The sequence below is a fragment of the Camarhynchus parvulus genome, chromosome 20 (genome assembly GCF_901933205.1).
Source record: "Camarhynchus parvulus chromosome 20, STF_HiC, whole genome shotgun sequence".
NCBI lineage: Eukaryota > Metazoa > Chordata > Aves > Passeriformes > Thraupidae > Camarhynchus > Camarhynchus parvulus.
In genome coordinates this window covers 8,125,123-8,148,089 of record NC_044590.1, presented here as the reverse complement: position 1 = coordinate 8,148,089, position 22,967 = coordinate 8,125,123, and the positions used below count along the sequence as shown (strand labels likewise).

The window sequence follows — 22,967 nt, the reverse complement described above, 5'->3', positions numbered from 1 at the left end:
CTTCATTAGATACACAACTTTATTCTATCCTGTACAGGTCTGAGATACCTGGAAAACAGAAAAGTATTTACCAAGGGGAATTTATCAAGTTCAACAACTGCAACTGTGTTTTCAATTATATTTTTAAATTCAGGAAAGAAAAAGTGGAAATTAATACCCAAGGATTCAATTCCACTGTTTGCAAAATTATCTCTGCACTGTACAGTTACAAGCTCAGATGTCAGAGGGCAGTATCTGCCCAGAAAGTATCCAAGATGTAAAGGAATAAACCCAGGCTGCAGTGAAGCTCAGCAAATGCCAAACTGACCCCAGGGCACCTCCACATGATACAGTTACATCTCCTGATTATCCTGAAATAAAATACAATTTATACCGAGTTTTAAGGCCTGATTTATTAACAGCTTTTGCTCCAGGACAACTGCAGTGAGTAGGAATTTCATTTTCTTTCTTCATCAATGCAATTGTACGAGGATAATGTGGATGCTCTTATGCCAGGAGAAAGTGCATTGAATATTCAGAACTTAATCCTGTGTTTATATGACACTGGTAAAAAACCCCGTGACACAAAAATGCACTTTGAAAAATACACAGTACATCAGGTGTGAAGTAATTTCAGTAAGGCTGAAGACTGCTTTCATGTAATCTACTCCAAGATGATACAGATGCTTTACAACATTTGCTTCTCAATACAATTCATATAATTCTTTCACATGCATCATACAATGAATCAGAAATTGTCAAAGTCTTGTGCAGTCAAGTTCTAAGAAGGACAACAAATGCTATCAATTCAGCATTCAGAAGACAGTAAAAATAAGGTTACGAGCATAAAGACTGAAAAGTCAGTGTAACTCTTTGATTTAAGTAGTTTGGTAGGAATGTACACTGCCTGGAAACTTTAAGGAAGGGGAGGAAATATACCGAGTCCCAAGGTGGAGCTGACTAACAGGCACTAGGAATGGACTGCAAGCAGATGAGGAGCTTCCCTGACATTATGAGACTTTTCTTAATCTAGGTTATCACACCATTGAACATTTCCTGCTAATGGTTTTAATAAAAAAACAGCTATTGTTGGTTTTGTTATTGTTATTATTAATAGTTGTAATTATTCATAATAATTCTGTTCCAAATTGCATTTATTGGTTATACATCTTATTACCTTTATGAAATCACTAAGCAGGACACAGGTGGTCTTTTTCAATAGATGTAAAACAATAATCAAAGAGCATTCAAATCGAAATTATAGTACCAACTTCTACCCCCACTGCACTCAAAAATTAATATTCATCCCTTAGGAGTACAAAAAGTCTTCTTCTTGAAGAAGACTGAACTGCTCAGCTATCTCTACTTCCTCTTCTATTTCATATTCTAGCATAATAAAACCATGGCTTCTCTTACCTGCTCTTTATTATTACTGTTCAATAGACCAGGCTTCTTTTTCTTTTTTATAGGACTTGTTGATGCATCTTGAGGTGAGTGGCCATTGGAGGAATGTGGAGGGCTGGGAAATTTCCTTTTTTGTGCTGCACGTTCAGCAGAGCCAGGATCTGTAACAGATACAAACAATGTGGGTAAAGACTGCAAACTGATGAAAAATGTTCTAACAATGGTATGGTTTGTCATTCATACTCTTCAAAGATTTTTATTTCATCATTTTAAAATAAAGGTATTAGGAACTTCATTCCTTCAGAACAAAATTTCAGTAATCCCTAAAGAATACAAAATGCTCAGCTCTATTAAAAAGAATTTACTGCTATTTTTCAAAATAAACAAGTACACAATCAGCTGTAAAGGACAGTCCTGGAACAGTGATATGATTCTGACAAAATACAAGTGAAATTTCATCTGGGTTGGGTCAACAAGTTTAATTTTTCCTTAAGCCTTTAATACATGCAATAAAACAAAATTATACACAGAACCACAGGGGTCAGAATTCAAAAATATCACAGAGAAACAACTGAACCATCCCCCTAATATTTAACTGCACAGAAAAAATTAAAAACCGCAGCTGTTTTTGCCACTCTCTACACAAATCTATGGAAAATATCATGCTATATGATGACTTCTGATTGACCAAAAGATTGGTTAACATGTGTCAAGATAATATTTAGGGAAACTATAAATAAATACGAAAAACACATGAAAATATAGGTGGAGGGACATGTAACTGAAAGAGAGAAAACAAATGTAGGAGTGTTTGCCCATCCTGTGTTTTACTACCCTAGAATAGCTACACCAGGCTAACAACATCTGGAATTTCAATTTCAACAATTCTAGAAGTGTCTGCCACTAATTCTGTAGGCACAGCAGACATATTACTGTCAGCTCTTAAAGGAACTCTTCTGTTGACATAAGCTATAAAATGCTGGCAAAATGTAGTAAACTGGTTTAAATAAACAAACAAAAACCTGTCATGTTTTGAGCTTTGACACTAAAACCTGTGACTTTTTTCCCTTCCCACACACCCTTCCCCTTTTACACATACTGGCAGCATTTAGCACCAGTTATCTGCTGACATGCCTAGGCTGAAATCAATCAATACAATGTGCCTGAGACCATTACTGTTACTTGCTGTGTTTGGATTCAAACAAATCTGCCTCCTGCTCCATTTAGCCCAAAATTTAGATTGATTTGACAATATAAAGAGCTGCTATGTCACCTATATGTGTGAAAAATACAATGTCTGTTTCCTCCCCTCCTTAAGCAATTAGGACAATAAAAATGCCAACACAGTACAAATCTGCTGACAGCAAACTCAGTGCGTTTGGCAGTTTGGCTGATTATGCACAGAAGGTGGCAGAAGAACTCCTTGGGCTGGGATACGCTTCATATATCCCAAGAGAGATGTGTTAACCCAGCTATCCTGGAAGAAACTGCAGCATCAGTGTCAGCTGAACCAAAGCTCACAACTAAATCAAAATGATCAAACCTAAAACCAAACAAGCTCTGAATGCTATTTTTTTTTTCATGAAAGTAGAATGGAGCTTTTTCAGCATGGGAGCTGTTTGCATTAAGAGTGACCCACAAAAAACAGCACCATACCATGTCTTTTCTCATCTTCCCACCATCACAATAAAGTCTTTGTTTCTTTATTATAATTTGCAAACAATATCCTCAAAGGGGTCTCTAAGCCCAAGTTTCTCACCAGTAAATAAAGCCATCCCTGTAACTCCCTAAAGAGATTTGGGCTTTTATTTCCAGACTGTACCTATGCAGGCACACCTTAAACCAGGAGGGGAAGTAGACAGTAGAGTTTTCTGCTCTTTGCCTTTATTTCTTACTTGCAGGCACAAAACTGCCACCAGTGGAGCACACCAGTTTCCTTTCAGCTCTTCAGCCTCAGATTGTGAGGTTTACAAAGAAGCTGTGACACTGCATACTGTGTCTCATCTCTAAGTATGAAAACCACCAGTAAAGTTCCTGCCCCCTTCATGTGACCCATTTCACTTTTAAATGTTGTTTCTTTCCTAAACTAACTGATTCAGGGTCAGGAAAGTGTTAAACTGTTATTGCTAAACCAGAAGTGAATAACTATTCAGTCACAGCCAAATCCAAGCTACAATTCAGCAGAAAAGGTGCTGATTCAATACTAATCTTATTAAATGGTCACACAAACATGTATGTTTGGTTAAGTAATTTCAAAAACTACTTAAAGTGATGTAATTTTCCTCCTTGGTTCAAGAAGCCTGAGTATACTGGGGATTTTCAAATCAACTAGTGGTGACTCAGACAACGTACAAAAACTGACCTGAAATACACTTCCTTTTTTTTTTTTTCAGCTGGCAAGTTATTCAAATGCATCGAGGTTTTCTTGAGGCAATGTAACTGGAAAAATTAAGGAATAGACAGGAAAAGAGCAATGCACAGGCATGTTTTTTCAGATTTAGTTGTGCTACTGGAATAGGCCAGTGGCTTTAACTACCACAGTATGTTGCCAATTTACCAAACTGAGGGATCTGCTAATATGAACAATCTTTTAATTCAGTTCAAGTAATGAAAGAATGGTAGCATCTTCTTAAACTGTTTGAGCTATAGTGTTCAATTCTAATTATGATAAAAAATTGCATTTTGTGTGAATTTCTTTCAGTGGGAATACCCTGTTTAGCACAAACTGCTGCTTCTCCCTCCTTGGCTCTCCCAAGTTTGTGAGCAGAGTTCCTATAGCTGAGTTGTGAGTCAAATCAAGAAACTGATCCCTGTTAAAACAACCTGTAAGGAGGAAAGTTAATTTTTAATTTTGAATCATTTCCCTAGTGTAGTGTAACTTGAAAGAAAGTGAAACAAATCTGGGGGGAAAGAACAAAAGAGACCAAATTTAAGCTGTGCAATAATTCGGTGACTATATCAGTTGCTTAAGGGGTGGATTCAAGCTTCTGCTCCAAAAGGGAACAGCCAGAATTTCTGTGATCTCTTCTATGATAAGTAAATATTTTTCAAAAAGCGTTCAACGAGCAAAAATGGTCTCACCTTAGGAACGATCTCACCATGCCAGCTGGTCACCACTTGGCTTGGGATGGTGCAATTTCCCTCCTCCTACTGAACTCCCTCATATCCTAAGCATGTCACCCTCCTCCAAACTTCTCACTGATAAACTAATTGTACTAAAAATATTAATTTTGCTAAGTAACCTTAGTCTGCTTATTTCTTCATTTTTTTGTGTGATTTTACTTTCTTAGCACCACTTTAAAAATGTGCTTCCAGCTCAAGTGAAAAAATAGACACCTGAAATAACTTTTGAAATTCTCATTAGAAGTCCCCTGGAGTTACATCACTAGGTTAGTATTAATTGGTCTGTGATGTTGTCAAGGTTGACAATAAGCACCTCTGAGTGCTCTTACAAATCATTCACTGGGGAGCAACGAGCTAACCTGAGCTTCACCTGAAGCTTAAATCTTTGTTTTTGTATGCCATCATGTGACTAAAGGATTAGTAACTACTGCTCCCAGGGGATAGACTAAAGCATACTCAAACCCTAAAGCAATTTCATTTCACACTTTATGACTGCTTTGTAAGTCCAATTTTATGTGATGGCAATGTACTTTGTAAGCAGATAACTACGGTAATAACTTACTATAGTTTAGCTTAAAAAAATTATAAAAACAAACAAAAGTGTATTATTTACATCAGAGATCTTATCTTGCTGCAGCATATGGATCACAGACCACAACCAAATATTTTTATACTCTGTGTATTGCAAAGTGCTGCACTGTAAACACTCCATAGCAGGGATCCCTGACAACTGAGAAGTCTTGCTTTTCTCAATAGAAGCAGGTGCCAACTCAGAAAACCTGTAACAGTAGGATGTTGTTTTCTTTGCATTTCCTGTGATATTTAAATGTAAATCTTCTTGAAAACAAGCACCATCAAGATGCCTTACTGTAAGAGCACAGCACAAACTGCTCAGTACCACACACTGACAGTGACACCTCCTTATGACCTTCTTTCCATACTTCTTTTTTTGTTATTTTTTCAATTTAAAAACTTAAGTTAAATGCAATCAAGGCAATTACAGACTAAAGCAAGGGTGAAATCATGTCTACATATGTATTTCTAGGCACCCCTTACATCTGGATTATTTTCTCTCCCAATAAAGCCTTAATGAGAGCTGAAACCCACACCTAAGTCAAGGCTTCACAGCACCCTTCCACAAATAAAATTTGTTTCCTTTTTTTTTGCTCTAGCCGTGGTTCGTTCACCCAGGAAGCAAGATGGTTTGGAAAACTGATATGGCCTAAATCAACAGCAACCCTAAAATTTAATTTCAGTTAAATCAGCAGTGCCACAAATCCCAGAGTTGAAAGTGCCAGTATAAGGGAAAAGGATGGAAATGTGACAGTGAAGGAGGGATGCTGGTGTGGCAGGGCTGGCTTAGGCCAGGATATATTGCCTTAGCCTCCCATCCTCAATGCAATGGATAGCAAGGGAAATGAGAAAAGCCTGAGTAAATCAGATTTCCAATAGACCATGATTTTCAAATTCAACCTCACAAACAAGATAGGCAAACAAAACAAAAGCCTTCCCAGAAAGTGTGGAAATTGCAGGATAATATCTTTTACTGTGAGTGAAGAACTATCCTTCTTTGAGATTGTGTGGATGGGAAGAAAAGTTTTGCATTTCAGAGTAAAGTGCAGACAATAAAAAAGAAAATCTTAACTATATCAAGTTTACTTTCATGAAGAGTATTACTTATTCAAATTCTGTACCTAATTTTCTTAAATTGTAGATATAAATCCGATAAAAATGAGCTGCTTACTGCTTGGAGAATAGAACTTCTCTGTTCTGGAAATTTTCAGAAAGTGAGAAGAAGGAAACCAAGAAACACATTTGTTTGAATAGTAACAACAAAAATAGAAAGAAATTTTAAAATCTTTTCAGTATGATTTGAGATAAAAATTGTAAGATTATAAACCATTTTAGTTCTCCAGGAGTCAGAAACAGCTATGTGTTTTTTCAGTGAAAGTATTATTTTAGGCTCACAAGAGACAACAGTAAACTGAGACTTAGTTACACCAATGAGTTTCCTGTGATCCAAGCAGGTTTTTGATATCTCAATGCAAGTGGGTCAAATATGCAAAATTCAGAATAACATTTCCAACTAGAAACACAACCAATTGTTCCACGTAAGACACTCAGCAAAGTGTCACTTAAACTTTAATTCCCAATGCCATGCTATGCCTTTTATTATGGTACAAACAGATCTGCCAACATTTGGTGAACCAAATCAAAGTGTAAAAAATCAAATTTTATTAAAAACACTTGCATGAAGAATTAATTTGATGGATTTAAGAAACAGCTATAAGAAGGCAGTCTGAGAGAAGGTACAAGAAAAGAAAGGTGACTGGAGATTGTTTAAGCTGTCATTACCCTGCAGAAATATGTATCTATACCTTTAGAAGGAACAAGAAAAAAAAAATCACCTAGACTGTCACGTCTCTTTACTCCTTCTCAAAATCTCTGAAGGCCTGTACTTTAAATGGCATGGAGAAATCTAACAGAAAATGTAGCAATACTGACTTGTCTCATTTGATAGAACAGGTTTCAATTAATAATTTAGACAAATTCCAGAACTGTGAAGCATTCCAGTTAAATTTATTATCCTGAATGGTTGTTAAAAGATTTCTGACTTTTCAAATTCATTACCTGTAATACTTTAGCAAGGGCAAATATCTTAAAAACTTAATAAAATCATGGATAAATCTGTTAGAACTTACACTCAGCTTTGAGGAATTTTAATTTTCTGCCAGAGTTTTGAAACATGATGCAGTTGCAACCAACCACCAAAGCCCTGTTTACATTCCAGAAACTTCAACTGATGTAATTAACCCAGTCCAGTCACTTAATGCAATAAATAACAGAGGTCAGCCGTGGTTGTGTAAATTCTGATGAACTCCTGCCACGTTACGGTCTTACACAAGCACAAAAAGACACTGTTAGTTGTTTCTTCACTTTGGGAGATAAAGAAAAAGAAACACTTCCCAACAACTTGCAAGGTAAGAGCTAAAAGGCAAGGATAAGTTGGAGCCTGGCTGTGGGGGACTTGCTGTTCCAAGGCCTTCCTAAGGTGGGACTACTGATAGCAAGGGCTCTGCACCAGAGACAAAAGCCCAGGGCTGCACTTCTGTTCCCTGCAGGAGTCTCAGCTTCACACTGGAGTAAGAATCTCATCTCTGCGTGATTAAATACTTGGCATGACTACAAAGAAAGCTGATAGAGATGTAGTATTTTGAAACTGTTACAAAATGTATCATGCATTCTCAGAATTCCATTTAATTAGTCACTTTTGTATTTATATTCACTTTATCTGAATATTTTACCACTGAGAGGAGCTCCTAAGACCAAAGCCATTAACACAAACCTGAAAACACCTCCAAACCTGTAAATTTCAGAATTCTCCCCATTAAGCAGTAAGGCCTCAGCATATAATTTTATGCCAAGCTAAGACCATCTAATAACCAGCTGCCCCTACTGGGGCAAGGCTGCTCCCAGCAATGTCCAACATCTGCTCAACTCCCCAGTAATCTGGTTCAGTGAGAAAACAACCTCTCCACCCAAGTCCTAAGAGCCAGCAGAGATGCAAAGGCAATCTAAGAGATGTATGACTGATGATGGCAAGAGGAGAGTTAAAGAGCTCCTTTTGACTGGGCACTAAACAGGCAATGGTGCCAGTATCAGCTGAAATACATCAAAACCTACATGGAAGTCCATCTGCTGCCACAGCTTGGTACTGTTAGCAGCTAAGTTAAACTAGCAGAGAGGATTTTATAAAAAAAATTCCTCCAGGTTAATAGGAAGAAAACACCCAGTGGAGAGTTCATTCTGTCCAAAAAGAACAAGTACAAGCAAAGACAGAATTTGCACTGAAACCACAACCTGGAAATGCTTAGACATTTATCCAGAGACCTTGCAACCCCATCTTGAAATATTTAATAAACAAGGTTAAAAAGTAGTCCATAAGGCTGGAGCAGAAATATAGTAAGATGTTTCTGCTGGACATGTTAATATATCATATACAAAGGACAAAATGAAATCATGTAATCCACAGCCTCTCTCCTTCACTAAAGAGCAATCCTCTGTTCACTCCATTTTCTGTTTTTGGATTCCTTAGTTTGGACTCCTGTTTTTGGATTCTTTTTAAGCTGCCATTTCCCACTTCCAGTTCTCAGATGCCCCATGTTTTCTTGTTCTCATCAAGAGAGCAGTGTATTTTAAAACCTTGTCTTTAACAAGGCTGCACATGCACAGCTTATAAGCAGATATAAACTATAACTGCTAGAGCAACTCTGCTTCTCTTTCCCACCTTACCAGCTATCTCTCCCCACAACTTTTTGGAGACAGGCACTTTGTGTAACAGGAGGGTTAATCAGTTCATGATTCAGGCAAAATCTGGTACAACAAAAATGATCAATTTTCTGCTGGATCAGCTGCTTGACACAGCTGACTGTGCAACAGCAGAAGCATTACAGCCAGCAAAGGAGAAGGGGAGAGAAATGCAGCTGAACATGTAGGACTCCACAGCCCTGACCAGCTACAGACTTGCTTTAGCTATCACAATATAAAGAAAGAAGTGTCAGTGATGGCTTTCAGCTCTGCTTTCATTCCAGCCTTAGCCCTGTCTCAATGCTTGCTAACAAAGCTCCACACTTCCTGCACCCAACTGCTGTATTCCTGCCTTCCCTCTTACACCACTTCTGGCAGTCCACCAAGCTGTTTCAGCACACTGAACTAGTAGAAAACTGTTCATGTCTTATGGTTCAGTTAGTTTCCTGCCAGCTTAGGTATGGAAGGAAGTGGATAAAACTGCTGCACTGAGCAGTTTGACCAGCTCAGGCTGCTTTGAAACCACCATGTTACCCAGACCAATTCAAAGGCTGTGTTCAGACCCATGTTACAGATTAAACAATGCAAGGTTTAGTTTAGCTTCAACTGAACTGCAACTGAATTATAGCAATTAAACTGCTTACACCAAAACAAGAATGTTCATGAGGAGGTCTGCATCAGGCTAATTGGTATTACAGCAATTAAATTTATTTCCCTACAACTTTCTTTAGACACAGCCTCAGATGAGCTGTACAAACCATAGCTGGCAAGCAGGTTACAGACTTGCAGCACATCTGCTGCTCAAGGTCAAGGCTGAAGTTGTACAGTGCCATGGACTGATCTCCTGCACAGGCTTCCCACACATCAAAAAACCCAAACAAAGCACAAAGAGCTGTGTGCTCCCCACCAGATTTGCCTAGATAGGGTCAGCTTCCTCATCTATACCCTTTCCAAAACACACAAAGCAAAACTCTGCACAAGTTAATTGCTGCAAGTGGAGACATTGCTGCCAACATCCCACCACTTGAGAACTTTGCTGCACTTTTTCTGCTTTGCACAGAGCAGAGTAACAGTTTGGAAATATTGGTTTGTGACTTCTCTGCTGCAGAAATACTGCACTGAAGTATCAGAGAAGCTTGTTTCAGTCCCAATAACAGGAGTACAGAAAGATTCATTACACCAGGCATGTAATGGGGCCAGCTCTTGGAGATGACATTTATGATTCCTTTATTTTATGTGAGAAACTATATTTTCAACTATTATAAAGTTATATCACTAATTTACAGATTAGGTTGGGTATACAACAAAGAGAAATGGTTTACAGTTAAGTCTAAAGAGTTCTTTATATCTCACATTCTTCACTGGAAAAAATACAAGCCTGTAAGGGCTTGAGGTGGGTGGTTGTTATTCCTGTCCTTGGAGTGGTACTGGCAGGGGTTTTATCAACATACATGTTAAATTTAACAAACCAGCTAAAGCAACTCAGTATCTAGCTAAACAAATACCAATTCCCTTATTATTAAAGTGATTCAACACTTGCTAAGTTTTATCTCCACTATGGTGACACAGAAATGCCATTTACATCACTCCCACTGGTATTTACAGCACTAGGAGAACATCTATGCATGGACCAGTGGCTTCCACACAATGACAACCTGGGTCAACCTAAACCAGCACCATGGTGAGACTGGCTTTGGCATCAGCTGGTTCAGGGAGTTGCAAAATCAGTAAACAGTATGAAAACCTGAGTCTCTTTCTGCCAGGTTAAATCCCTCTGAACTGACCACTTCTAATTGTTAAGAGCCCACAGTGCAAGGGAAGCTGCAAGATCATGTGTGTGAGAAGGCTGGGACATGACAGACTGACCTCTTCAATAACCAGGATATTAAATCAGCCCACTGTCCTAAAAAGCTTCATCTTAACCCTACCAAACAAAAAGCAAAAAGTTTTCTGTGGGCTTAATTCACTGAAACAACATATCCTGAGGTCAGGGCAGCACTACAACTACCATGAGGAAATAGAAACTTTTTGTATGGCCTATGCACCTGTTTGTGGCTGATTAAAGCACCAAAACTAAAATGTAAACATCTACATAAGTATACATCAGATTTTTAAGTGTCTTTTAGACATTAATTACATCAGAGTGACATAAGTAATAGTTTAGCTCTGTTAAGGCATGCAGGACTCTTACTAGTACTAGAAAGTGGGCCAGTGCTTCTAAGCAGAAATAAAGATGAGATTTCATGGGCAGCTGAATGTATCTAATAACCCCCATTGTCTGTTATACCAAGTTCCTATGTTATCAAACTCTTCCACAAACAAACTGGTCACTACAACAGCAGAAAAATGTTTCAGCTTTTAAGTTGGTTAGAAAGTTCAAGTGGCTGGGAAGTGACAAGCACCACAAAGGAAGTAAGTGGAGTGCAGAGCTGGGAGCTCACCCCAGCCAGTAGCAATCATTAAAGCAACAAAAACATTTACTTTCTGCTGGCTTAGAAAACTGAAATACAAAGAGAAGTAAATATTGAAAGCAGTCCAGTGGTGGAGACTGACATACAAGATCAGAAGGAGAGAAGGGAGAAAAAGACAGGGAGAAGGGACAAAAGGAGCTAATGTATCTCTTCTGAGGTGTCAGATCACCTGCACCACCTCACCTAACCATACCATGAGAACTGAAACAAGAAATTTACTGTTAGTACAAATAAGACCTGAATCCAATTTTATAACCATGTTATCCAGCCAAGTTGCCTCATTAGAAAACATGCAGATGATCTGTGCCATGCCTTCAAGACAATCCCACCTGCACTTTCAGAGCTAAGCAGACTTGTGAGCCCTGCTGTAGGAATGTGAAGAGTAACCTGGGTATGTGCCAGAACTTTAAAAGAATGGTAGTAACTATTGCTGCTGTTTTAGAGAAATGGCTTTCAGGTAAACTCAACTGCAAGTACAAAAGGAGATGGACAGGAATGAATGTCCATGAAATACATACTGCTCAGGGGACTAATTTCTGTGGAAACAGAAATGCTACTGTGATTCTTTATTCTTAGAAAAAAAAAAGAATTCATTACAGTAGGAAATACTACCTTAATAGTTTTGCTGCTACTACTACTTTCTCCTGTCTTGCCAATCTAGAAGTACTACTTTAAAGGAAGCCATGATAAGTGATACAAGAGATTGCTGTTTTTTGGTAATTTAACCTTAGTTATTCATAAACCTGAAATAACACTGAAATATTTGTGTGTGTAGAGTCAATACATAATGAAAAACAAGGAAAAATTTAAACACTTCCTGACATACAGTCATTGTAAAAAATACAGTGAATCTTGAGTCTCCAGTCAAGAGTAGCTTCATGGTAGATGATACAGCTCCACTATCCTGGTTTACAAATAATTGTGTTGTAGAAACTAATTGAAATATTCCTCTTACTCACCTTTGGATCGAGTGGAGATGTCCATCCCCTCCACCACCTCCTGCTCTGCCTTTATTTCCTCTTCAGCCAAGCTGCAGGATTCAAAAAGGTGAATTAGAACACTTTATGGACTGTATTAATCCCATGACTAAATTCTATCCATTAAGTTCAACCCAACACTGTTAAACACAACTACATTAAAATTTCTGATGGAATGAAAGGTTTGCTGTTTGCCAGAGCTACATTTGGATACATTAATCAAACCACAGCGAGAAACAATCCAGGTATGCTGCAAGTTATCAAGCACAAAAATTACATTTTTGTACCAAAGACAGTCTTGTAACATGTACTGAAGATTATGGCAATGTATGTATGAACTGTGTGTATGTGACAGACAAACAGGAATTCTGTTCCTTGCAGCTTCTAATCTCAGATAAACCACGGGACAGATGCCTGCCAACATTTAAATGCTCATCAGCATTTGTGAACAGATTAGCTGAAGTAACAGACTTAGCAACACAGAAAAACTTGCAAAATTAGAAGGTAAAATGTAATTTTTAAAACAATTAAATAAAAAAATTAAGTATTTTGGAACTAGACGGTATAACAGAAAACTGAATATTTATAATTTATTGGCAATACAATTCCACCAATTATTAACTGTAAAGAGTAAACAGTGTAGAGTTGTTACCATTCAATCTTACACAGTCACTTCTCATTTGCTCCAGGCAGGATTAAACTATTACAAAGTACATCTGACTTGTGATATTCTACTTGTGATATTCTAAAGTGATGCCATTCAAGAAAACAACTCAATCAATTTGGCTTGTTAAGTTACTTTGGGGAAGGAAGAAGGAAGGGAGACGAAAAATGAACATAATGAACACAGAGTTACAGAGCAGTTTTGAAGATGTGACTACCTTAGATGAAAGGCAAAAGAAAACACACAATGTTGAAGAAAACCCAAATTCAAATTGGGGACAAATGGGTTTCTGGAGCTTCAGGCAGGTATTGCAGTGTTCACCAGAGCACAGCAGCCATGAGGGACGTAGATCCTCTCCTGTACAGGGACAATTTACCCTTCAGTCTGTTAATGGAAGTTGCTGCTGATAGCAGTTTGCACTGATATGGCAGATTATGAATTTCTGCTGCTATGGAGTGGGCTGAGGTTCAGCCACCCCAGCTCCAGGGACAGGGCCAAGAGGGCAGCTGAAGACCTTTGCCTCTGCCACTGTGTATAAATCTGCCTGAGACATCTCATCAGAGCTCGGAAACAATAGTGAGGACTTGGTTACATTTACACAGAGAAACTCTTCAGCCTGACAAACAGTTTATATACCCATAACAAAACTCCTGCTAATAAGTTAAAAGAGATTCCTTAACAAAATAAAACTTAACAGCAGAAGGGTTTTTTAGTTTGCTATTTGACAAAACTACTTGTAAATAACTGTGAGCTACTGAGGGGTTGGGTTGCAATGCCTTTCATAGTTCCAAACAGTACAGTTATGTCAGCAGAAATTTTATATACAAATTCACCAAGCTCAATGGATGGAAAACCCAAAGCTGAGAAGTACCCCAAAAGACAGAAATCATTATTCTTTGTCATTTGGATATAGAAATAATTTATGAAAGAAGCTCTTTAAAGTCACAAAACACTGAAGGGAACTTCTCTTCTACCAGCATCTACCTCCCAACTCATGGACTACTCTGATCATTTCAGGAGCAAGTCAAGGCACCCATGTGACCAGAATTATGGTAAATGTGTAGCACAGTTGATTGTAACACAATGCTTCTCAGATTTATTTTGCATGGGCAGATTAAATGCACAACACAGCCAACCATACTACAATGCTCACACATTTACTATGCATGGGCAGATCAATTATTCTGCACATTTGTCACACCCTTTCCCAGGGGCCTCAGCAAAGAGGAGCTGGCAGTGGCCTGCAGACACCAAAACATTTCATGCACCACTTGCCTTTGCCTGTTCCTCTCCTAAGCAAAGGGAAGGGATGGGCTCATGGGATGGGTTCATTGTTCTCTTCCAATGCTGTACTGGAGGTTTTTCCTTCCCGTTCCTCTTTATAAAATCCTATTTCAATATTGCCAAACTATAACCAACTCCATATTTTTAAAACATCAGGAATATCTGATCAATAATGGATACAGGTAAAGATGTATTCATACCCAGTAATTCTGTAATACTGGAGTAACCTGGCAGAGCACATTAACTGCTTCTAAAATACAGGTCCAGTTCCAGACACAGACTAGGACATACAAGGCTTTACAAGACTCAGGTTGAACACTTATGCTCATTTTACATAAGCTGCTACTGAAAGGAATGGTTTCCCCATTCCTTAACTTCTTGTTCCAGAAATCATGACCATTTTATCCAAATCAGTTCTGGAATGTAGCTCACTGTGCAGCTGGACATGCAGAAAATGGGAGAGAACCACACAGGGAGAAAAGGGCAGCTTTTAGCAGCTCACATCTAAGTTACATTAAAGCAATATATAATATTATATTGCTTTAATATATAATAATAATTATTATATATATCATATTAGTATTATATAATATATATAATATATAATCATAATATTCCAGACTCACCCACATCTATCAGGTCATTTTGTTTAAAACAACCTCAGGGGAACATGGTACAACATGCAAGATACAGTAGTTGGCACAAATCATTATTACAATCCAGAGAGTTGTGCATGAATCCTAGCTGAGAAATGGGAGTGATGGCAATACCATAGCAGGAACTGCTCCCACCTCCCTGACCAAAGCACCAGGAGATGTTTCAGAGTGACTGAGGGTGTTCTGTGCCCCTGGACCCAAACCCAGCACTGCAGAGGGTTACAGGGCAGGAGTCCTACTCATCAGTGACAGCACAGCAGGGTTTTCAGCTCAGGATGTGTTCCGCTCATGTAACGAGCTTAATTTAGGAAACTGAGTCAGTTTCCTCCATCACTCTTTAAAGTGCTCTTGCAATAGAGCTCTAAACAAGAAAAAAATCTTCAGAAACACTTGTAAGGTGAACAATGTATCTTGCAAAATCTTGATACAAAGAATCATGGAATGATACAACAGCTTGCCTTGGACAGGACCTTAAAGATGATTCAGTTCCAAACCCCTGCCATGGGCAGGGATGCACACATCACATAAAGGATGCCTGAAAACACCTTCCCAAAGATTTTAAGTATAAATGAGCAGTCAAAACTGCATTCTCCACTTGATAGCAAGGTTCTCCACTTTCCTCAGCAACGGAGGAGCACATTTCCCTACACTCACACAAAATCCAGCAATTACCTACTACACTATGAAACATGAGCCTCAGAGGAACAGAGGCATCTCCATATTCTCTGCAATTAATTAATCTTTTAAGGGCACAAACATTTCAGTATATAAAAAAACCACAGAGACTGTTCTGAAAAAAAAAATCCCAATGTTGGAGAGGAACAGTTAAATAAAAGTTGTTAGACATAGTTATAAATGACACTGAACATTTACAGCTCTTCAAAAGCATCTCCCATTGCTTTATTTGCTGTAATGTATAATGACTTCCACAGCATGACATTGTTGGAATGTTGGCAGGGATGACTGCAGTGGTCATCTTTGAGATTCAAGTTTATAAATACATACCAGCAATTCATACCAAGTTTACAGTAACTTTTCTAAAGCTGACATCTTTTCACCTTTGCATGCTCCCACCAATACAAGGAAAATTCTGATAATGCTTTATAAAGCACAAAACTTCCAAACTGCAGATATTAGCAAAAGATTTCCAATTAAATAATTCAAGAAAAACAGGTTCTTAATCAGTTACCTTACTACTACCCACAATAAAATAAAAAGACAATTAAGACCAGCAGCAAAATAATTAAAAACAAGTATCTCATTCCATGGAAACAATAACTGTGTGGTCAAGTAGACTATTCTAGAGAGTTTTATTTTGAGAATTCATTTTTGCAGGGCTCAGAGCAGCTATTTCAGCCAGCATGTGTTACTGTCATGCATGTATGAATGGGATGCTCTGAGGCTGCAGATCAGAAATTATACTGGAATATACTCAGTTAAGTACCTAAATGAATACAACAAATAGCTTATGTAATTCTGAAAGCTACTCTTATTTCTTCATTAAGATGAATGAACACAGAGAAACACGTTTTAAGAACACAACTGAAATTTAAGCTTTGCCAGTTTCCCTGTCAAATGACCAGAAAACCAATTAATCATTTAAAACTTCCCTACTCATATTGACAAAACTTGCAACAACAACAACAAAAGTTTGTTTTCTAAAATGTTAAGCTAATTGGTTTCATACAAACTAGCTTAGCATGTCTGAATAAGGGTAGAAGGGGTGGAGGTTATTCCTTTGGAGAGAGTTGGGCACAGAAAGAAAAAAAAAGGATTGAAAACATACAGGATTTATTGTTACTTAGGTAAAAATGGAAAAATAACTCAGCTGCCTATTTTTTAAATATGTTCTCTATCAAACTGAAAAGAGGGTGAGGTTTTTTTTAATATAAAATTCAGGCTTTCAAATTTCATATCCCTGAATTATACACTGACTTTTCTGTTCAGGAAAATCATTCCTTTACTAATAGCAGTACTTACCTGAGAAAATGTACATCTACAAGAATATATAAGCTGCTCTAATCCATAGTAACTACAAAGAGCAATTAAAAGTTGCAGATGAACTACTGCACCTTGACATTTAACCAAGAAAAACTGACAGATATGGAAAACCACTCGAAACAGCTAATGCCCACATACACAATCTAGATCTACATCAGGGAATAACACATGAATTTCAGATCAAGAACTACATATTTCTGGAATTCATTTTTCCTTTTAATTAAAAGAAAACAAAACAAAAAAAAAAACTGATTAAAGACTATAAGCACTAAAACTGAATTTTATCTTTAAGATAATTCCTTCCTCTCATGCATCACATTTGTGAGCAGCAATTCTAAATAATGATTCCAAAAAAAACCCTGCATTCAATAAAAGATTTAAAACCAAAAACCACTATTTGCATGCCATTGCTGAATAAATAGCAGCTTTGTATGAGCACTCACCTATAACAGTCTCTTACTCATCGGTAGCTATGCTATTTATGCAGGGCTCTTAAAATGGCGTCTGCCAGCACTGCACTGCCTCACTCCTGCTCTGGAGCTAAAATGGTAGCACTTTGTTCAATACCAGCAGCTCCTGTTTACACAGCAGGGCAAGATTCAAAGCCAGCATCTAAATATCAGAAATGGTAAAGAAGGACCAAAGGACACCTGACATCCGAACGTTTAACTAAAAAGGCACAAGATAGGGAGATTTGTGAAGTCACAGGTTACTAAGGAAATCACTCAATTTTAGCTTCACCCTCCAGTGTGAGCACCTCATGTTTTGCATTTCCTTTTGCAGAATTCCTTGCAAAGTGCACCATGTGTATTAAGTAAATAAGACTCTGTATTAAGTAATTAATATACACAAAAGGCTCATTCAGATATCTATGTACAGCAATGTTTAAGCTGGTTACCTGTAATAACAAGCAAAGTAACTATTTTTCATTTAAAGAACATTTCAGTTCTTTTTAAAACCTTACACTTATTCGTTGTCCATTTAAAATAGCTGCACAAAAGAGAAAAATCAGGGGAGGGAGGGGGATCCTTGGTGCCTCACAGTCATCTTTAAGTCTATAAACTATACAGCTGAGGCCCAAGCAAGGCAAGCAAATAGCTACAGATTTTAGATGCTACAAATATAATTTGAGAACAATCATGCTTGAAAGTAAAGGTTTATATCAGCTGAATTAAGAATGGTAACATCCTGTTACAGCATGGTTTTAACCTCACAGTGTGAAGCACAGATGCTCTGACAACAGACAATAAAGGGTTAACATGAGAATGACAGACAACTACCAAATACATGAAACTCACTTCCTATGTAGCTATGGCTAAATCAGTCTTTAACCCATGAACACAAGACATGTTTATTAACAAATGTATTTAAATTACTTTCTGAATACAATTTAAAGGGCCAAGCTTGATGGCCTACTGCTGGTTTCCAGTCTGCAGACCCCTCAAAGCCAGTGTGCCACCACAAAGGGGTTTGCAGACAATAACCAAGTAAATCAAACCTAGTCTAACAGGCTTAAAGTCACTCTAATGGGATTCAAGTCCCCATGGGAAAAATACTGGGGATCCACAAATAACAAAATTTGAAAACTGCTGTCTACTCCATTTCATATGGGCAAAGGTTTTGTTCAACTTTCAAGATATTTAGGAAAACCAAATTAATACCTGAATTTCAGAGAGATGAGACCTTCTGAGATTTATCTCCCTTTAACCAATTATACTGGAGTAGTACCACCACTATGGAAAACTAACCACCAGCTATCACTTTTCAGCTACTGGATCCACAGTAGCTGGGAAGTGATACAACACAATACACTGGAAAGCAAGGCAGAACACGAGAAACAAAGCAACAAAACCAGAAACAAAACAAAACAACAACAAAAACCTCAAGCAAAAGTGATACCACAAAATGGAAGACAGCTCAGGAAGCCAAGCCAATTGAAGTCTGTGGACATGATATGAAGGGCTAAATTTGTAATGTAATCTATCTATTTCTGTTTTTTGAGCATGAAGTTCCTTTCATTACATGCTCCCTTAGTAGCAACGTAGGTTTTCTGCTACATTTCATACTCCTACCTACTGCGAGGGGGGGTGACTGTTACATTTGGAGTGTTTTATACTCTGCATTTTTTTCATTTCCAATATGTTAAGTAGTGTCATTTGTTTAAAGAAATTACTCAGCTTTTCCCTAGCACTATTTAGCTTCCAAGTAAAACAGTTTGCCTGCAAAGAATGAAAAAGGCATGTAGCTTTTAAAAAGCTACTGTTTTCACCATGATTTATAATCCAGATCACTCCTTTGTTTTCCCCCCACTCCATTCTTTGTCCAGTTAATTACAAAAGTAACTGGATGTTGGCACTAAATAATAATGCCTAATCATATTCATCCTGGGCAATTCAAATTACTCTCTAGTAGCCAGAAAACTTACAGTGTAATTATACGATTAACTGCTAGTTATAATCAGAATAATGGCCATTTGCTCCAAGCTGAATAAACCTCAGCTGCATTGCTTCATACATGTCCTGTCTAATTGTGATTGTAACAAGATCCAGGCCAGTAAAATCTTGGGGAGAAAGCATACGTGCTTTTTCCCTGCATCTGTCACTTAAAACAAAAACCCACATTCCATCTGTCCTGAACAGAAAAAAACAGCTTATTACGCAACCTAGGGAAGCGAGCGCTAACACTGTACCTTGACAAAGCACCAAAAAATATATACATCTGAAATCCTTCAGCTTGGCTGAATTTGCTTTGCTTAGATGGAACAAAGATGGCAGAAATTTCCAGAAGGCCTTTCTCAGCCCTGCCACTGCAATTGTCAATCTTTAACCTGCCTGCTGCGGCAATTGGCTCCGGCGCTGGCGGAGCAGCGCCATTGGGCTGAGCCGAGGCACAACGCTGCTGTCTCTACCTTGCCTCAGACATCTTGCTGCAATGCAGACATTTGTTTTTTGTGAGCTATAAAAGAATTACACTCCAGTGGTTGAAAATAGTGAACTTTTAACAGACTCACGATGCTCTGTTTCATTACATGCACGAGGGCAGCTCACACAAATGCGCTTCACTGTCAGCAGCGTGTCTGGAGGTGCAGATTTGAAACAGATCCTGGTTTAACAAAACCTGTGGGAGCCATTTTAATACAAGCTTTCTGATTGCAGATCACTTACCCCTGCTTCCTCACATTAAACAAATATTATGTTGTTCACTCTTAAAGGCTGAAAGTAAACTGCTCACATGTATAAACTACTACTAGGAAAATTGTGTCCAAATGTAATTTCTGTTTTTTAGCAACTGAAGAACAAAAACCAGAATAACTTCTTAGCTATGTCAGCACTTTCATGTATGCTGAGAAATGCATTAAAATTGCATACAGAAATACTATCACAGGAAATTCAGAGGTACTCCAGGTTTCAAATTAAACTAGACATTCTTATAATCTAATCCTAGGGGATTGGGGGGTGAAATATTGAGGGGGGGAAGGAAAGCTTTTAACCAAAGTGAGATATTCAAAGTAAGATACTCATACTGGTAAACAAGTAAGCTGAGGTAAATTGCTATGCTAAAAGAACGTTACCAAATAAATGGCAAGGGTCTATAAAAGTTTGCATGCACTGTGCCTCAGCACAGTCATTTATTTGCAAAGCCAGCCTAGCTTTCAGTTTTTTCCTAAAATAATGAATGTGTATGGACTGTTAAAACAAGTGCAAAAATTATATTAAAAGCACAAAAGAGCATCCTTCCTCTGCTTTTGTAACAGCCCTGGTGATCACTGAAAAACAGCTTGTTCAAACAAGCATGCAGGTGCTACAATTAAAATCTTTATAAAGAGCACAAAATGTTTCTAAATTAGTTATAAACCAAGCAAGCTTGTCTGAGGTTATACTTTGTATAGTATCAGAAACATATGCTCATTAAGTGTTATTTACTTTACTTCATAAGGTCACTTCATTGCTGAGCACTAGCACTTTCATCACACCCGAAAAGCCCAAGGAACGGTGAAAACGCACTTTACCCTGCAAACATGGCAATTAATGATCTAGGAACAAACGGCAAGTAGAATATTTTTCACTGGCCTAAGGTAAACAGGAAGTAAAAGCTTCAAAATTTAGAGACAAATTATCAGAAAAACAGTGCAATCAAATAGAGCAGTTTACATGTACAAGTCCCTTAAAATGGACGCTAAGCAAATCTGATCTTTTATATGACTAACCACTAACATCACTTCATCTACTGCACTGACTGACCCAGTAAAAACAAAATGTTTGGAAAAGTATTAAAAATGTTCAGAGAGTAGCATGCTGCTTACTTACCAACTGTTCAAGCACCCATCTCATTTTTCCAGTTAAGGAGACACAACAGGCTGGCAGATTTGGGAATTGATCAAAAAGGAATTTCTTGAAATAATTACGTAGCATTTAACCAAAAGTTTAAAAAAATAAAAGGGAAAAAAAACCCCAAGAACGAACAACATGTACTACTGTCATGAACCACACATGATTTTATATCTTCTGGACTCCACAACACAGAACTGTGGCTGATACAATGTAAAACAAAAAGGCACAGATAAAAGTTGCATTAGTTTATTTGAACTATGCAAAACAAGAAAACTAACAGTTCAAAAACATTTTCCATAAAGCATCAGATTTGTAAACAGATGCACTGCTGCGTTTTACTGAGCAGCACTCCATTTCCAAAATCTGCAGCATAAAAACTCCCTTTTAAAGGAACAAAATATTAACCATACATTGTCCCTCAGAAAGAGAAAAGCGTTGTATTAACTACTCCTGCAAGAAAAAAGGTTCAATAATCATTTTAAGTTAAGATAAGCTGCATAAAAAACATGATGCAACAGCACACCACCACCTAGGCCCAATATCTACAATCTGCCATTAGCACTTTTTGCTGATGCCTAGGTTTTTAAAAATCCCATATTTTCTCAGAGATAACTTATCTTAGCTGTTCCATTCACTGTTTAGAAAGGTAAACTTGCCTGTTCTTCTGTCTGCCATTATCCCTGCTTGACTCCCTGTAGGGCAGTTAAATGCATCTGCTCCCTAGCTTCCATTTTCTCTCCAGCAGGCATGTGACACAACAGACAATAGTGCTGGCAAACTGCTCAGAGACACAAACCTCCTTTGGAATACCAGGATCTTGATAAACTCTAAAAACACCATCCTCCTGTGAAGAAGCAGGCATGCCAAGGCTTTGCCAGACTATAAAATAAAGCTGTGGCTAATGGCTACTAACCATGTGACCCAAGAAAGCAAATTTAAACAGTTCCAACTTAATATAAGTGCTGTGGTGTGAGTTTTGCACGAGAAATCACAGAGAATCACACTCTCAACCCACAACTCATAGGTCTTAGAGAAAAAGCAATGTAAAAAGCAAGGCTTACCTCTGTGGATGCATTGTTAACACAGTGTTATGTCAATACTTATAAAACATGGAGGACAGGCTCTCAGTACTCGGGCAGGGAGGGCTTGGCACTTGGGCTTGATGATCTGTCTTCCCCATGAAAGCCGCCCCCGGATTGGCTGCCCCGGCAAATCCGCATGTAAAGCGCCAGGGGATTGGCTGAGACACTTCCTGAGCGATTATCTTTGTGCGGCTCCGGGAGCAGGAGCCATCCCGGGCTCGGAGCAGGCCGGCGCGCTAGGCCCGGCTGCGCTCGCCACTGCCGGCCCGGCCCCGGCCCGGCCCCGGCCCCGCACCGCCCGCCTCGGCCAAGCGGCCGCACACCGCCGGCCCCGGCAAATGGGCCCCAGCGTGCCGTTTGTTGAAGGCAGCTGGGTGTTCTAAACGCGAAGGAGGCACAGTTTGCCCAGGTCGCAGGAGCTGTTCTTTTGTTTGCACGGAAAGCGAAATTTCGCTTGGCTGGGGCTGTGCTGGCCGCGAAAGCGAGGCCACAGGCAGAGCAAAACTTACCGAAAGTGCATGTGCACGGGAGGGAGTGGAATTAATAGCTCAGGATTCAGAGAAAGGTTCTCCTGCTCCAGAATTTAAATATATGAACATGCAGCAGAGCAACCATGTACCTACAGTGTGATTTCTTTAGATACCACGGTATGCTGAGTCTTAATAGGAAAAATGAGCCTTAAACAGA

At 38.5% G+C, this 22,967-nt stretch overlaps 1 protein-coding gene across 10 annotated transcripts in view; it reads right to left on the bottom strand.

Annotated features, from left to right (window-relative positions):
- The window catches only part of ZMYND8 (zinc finger MYND-type containing 8), a 49,030-nt gene extending 26,684 nt beyond the window's left edge, over positions 1-22,346 (bottom strand). For 4 of the 10 annotated variants that reach the window (XR_004061329.1, XR_004061330.1, XM_030963317.1 and 1 more), the window contains exons 1-3: positions 21,995-22,246; positions 12,245-12,315; positions 1,396-1,544 (exon numbers count right to left, since the gene is read on the bottom strand). Coding sequence is in view for 8 of the 10 variants with exons in the window: in XM_030963317.1 (XP_030819177.1) it covers positions 1,396-1,544; positions 12,245-12,315; positions 21,995-22,038 (264 nt within the window). In the remaining 2 variants the exon portion in view is untranslated. The other 6 variants (XM_030963318.1, XM_030963323.1, XM_030963324.1 and 3 more) reach the window with 5 other exon arrangements.
- Between the last annotated feature and the right edge of the window lie 621 nt (positions 22,347-22,967).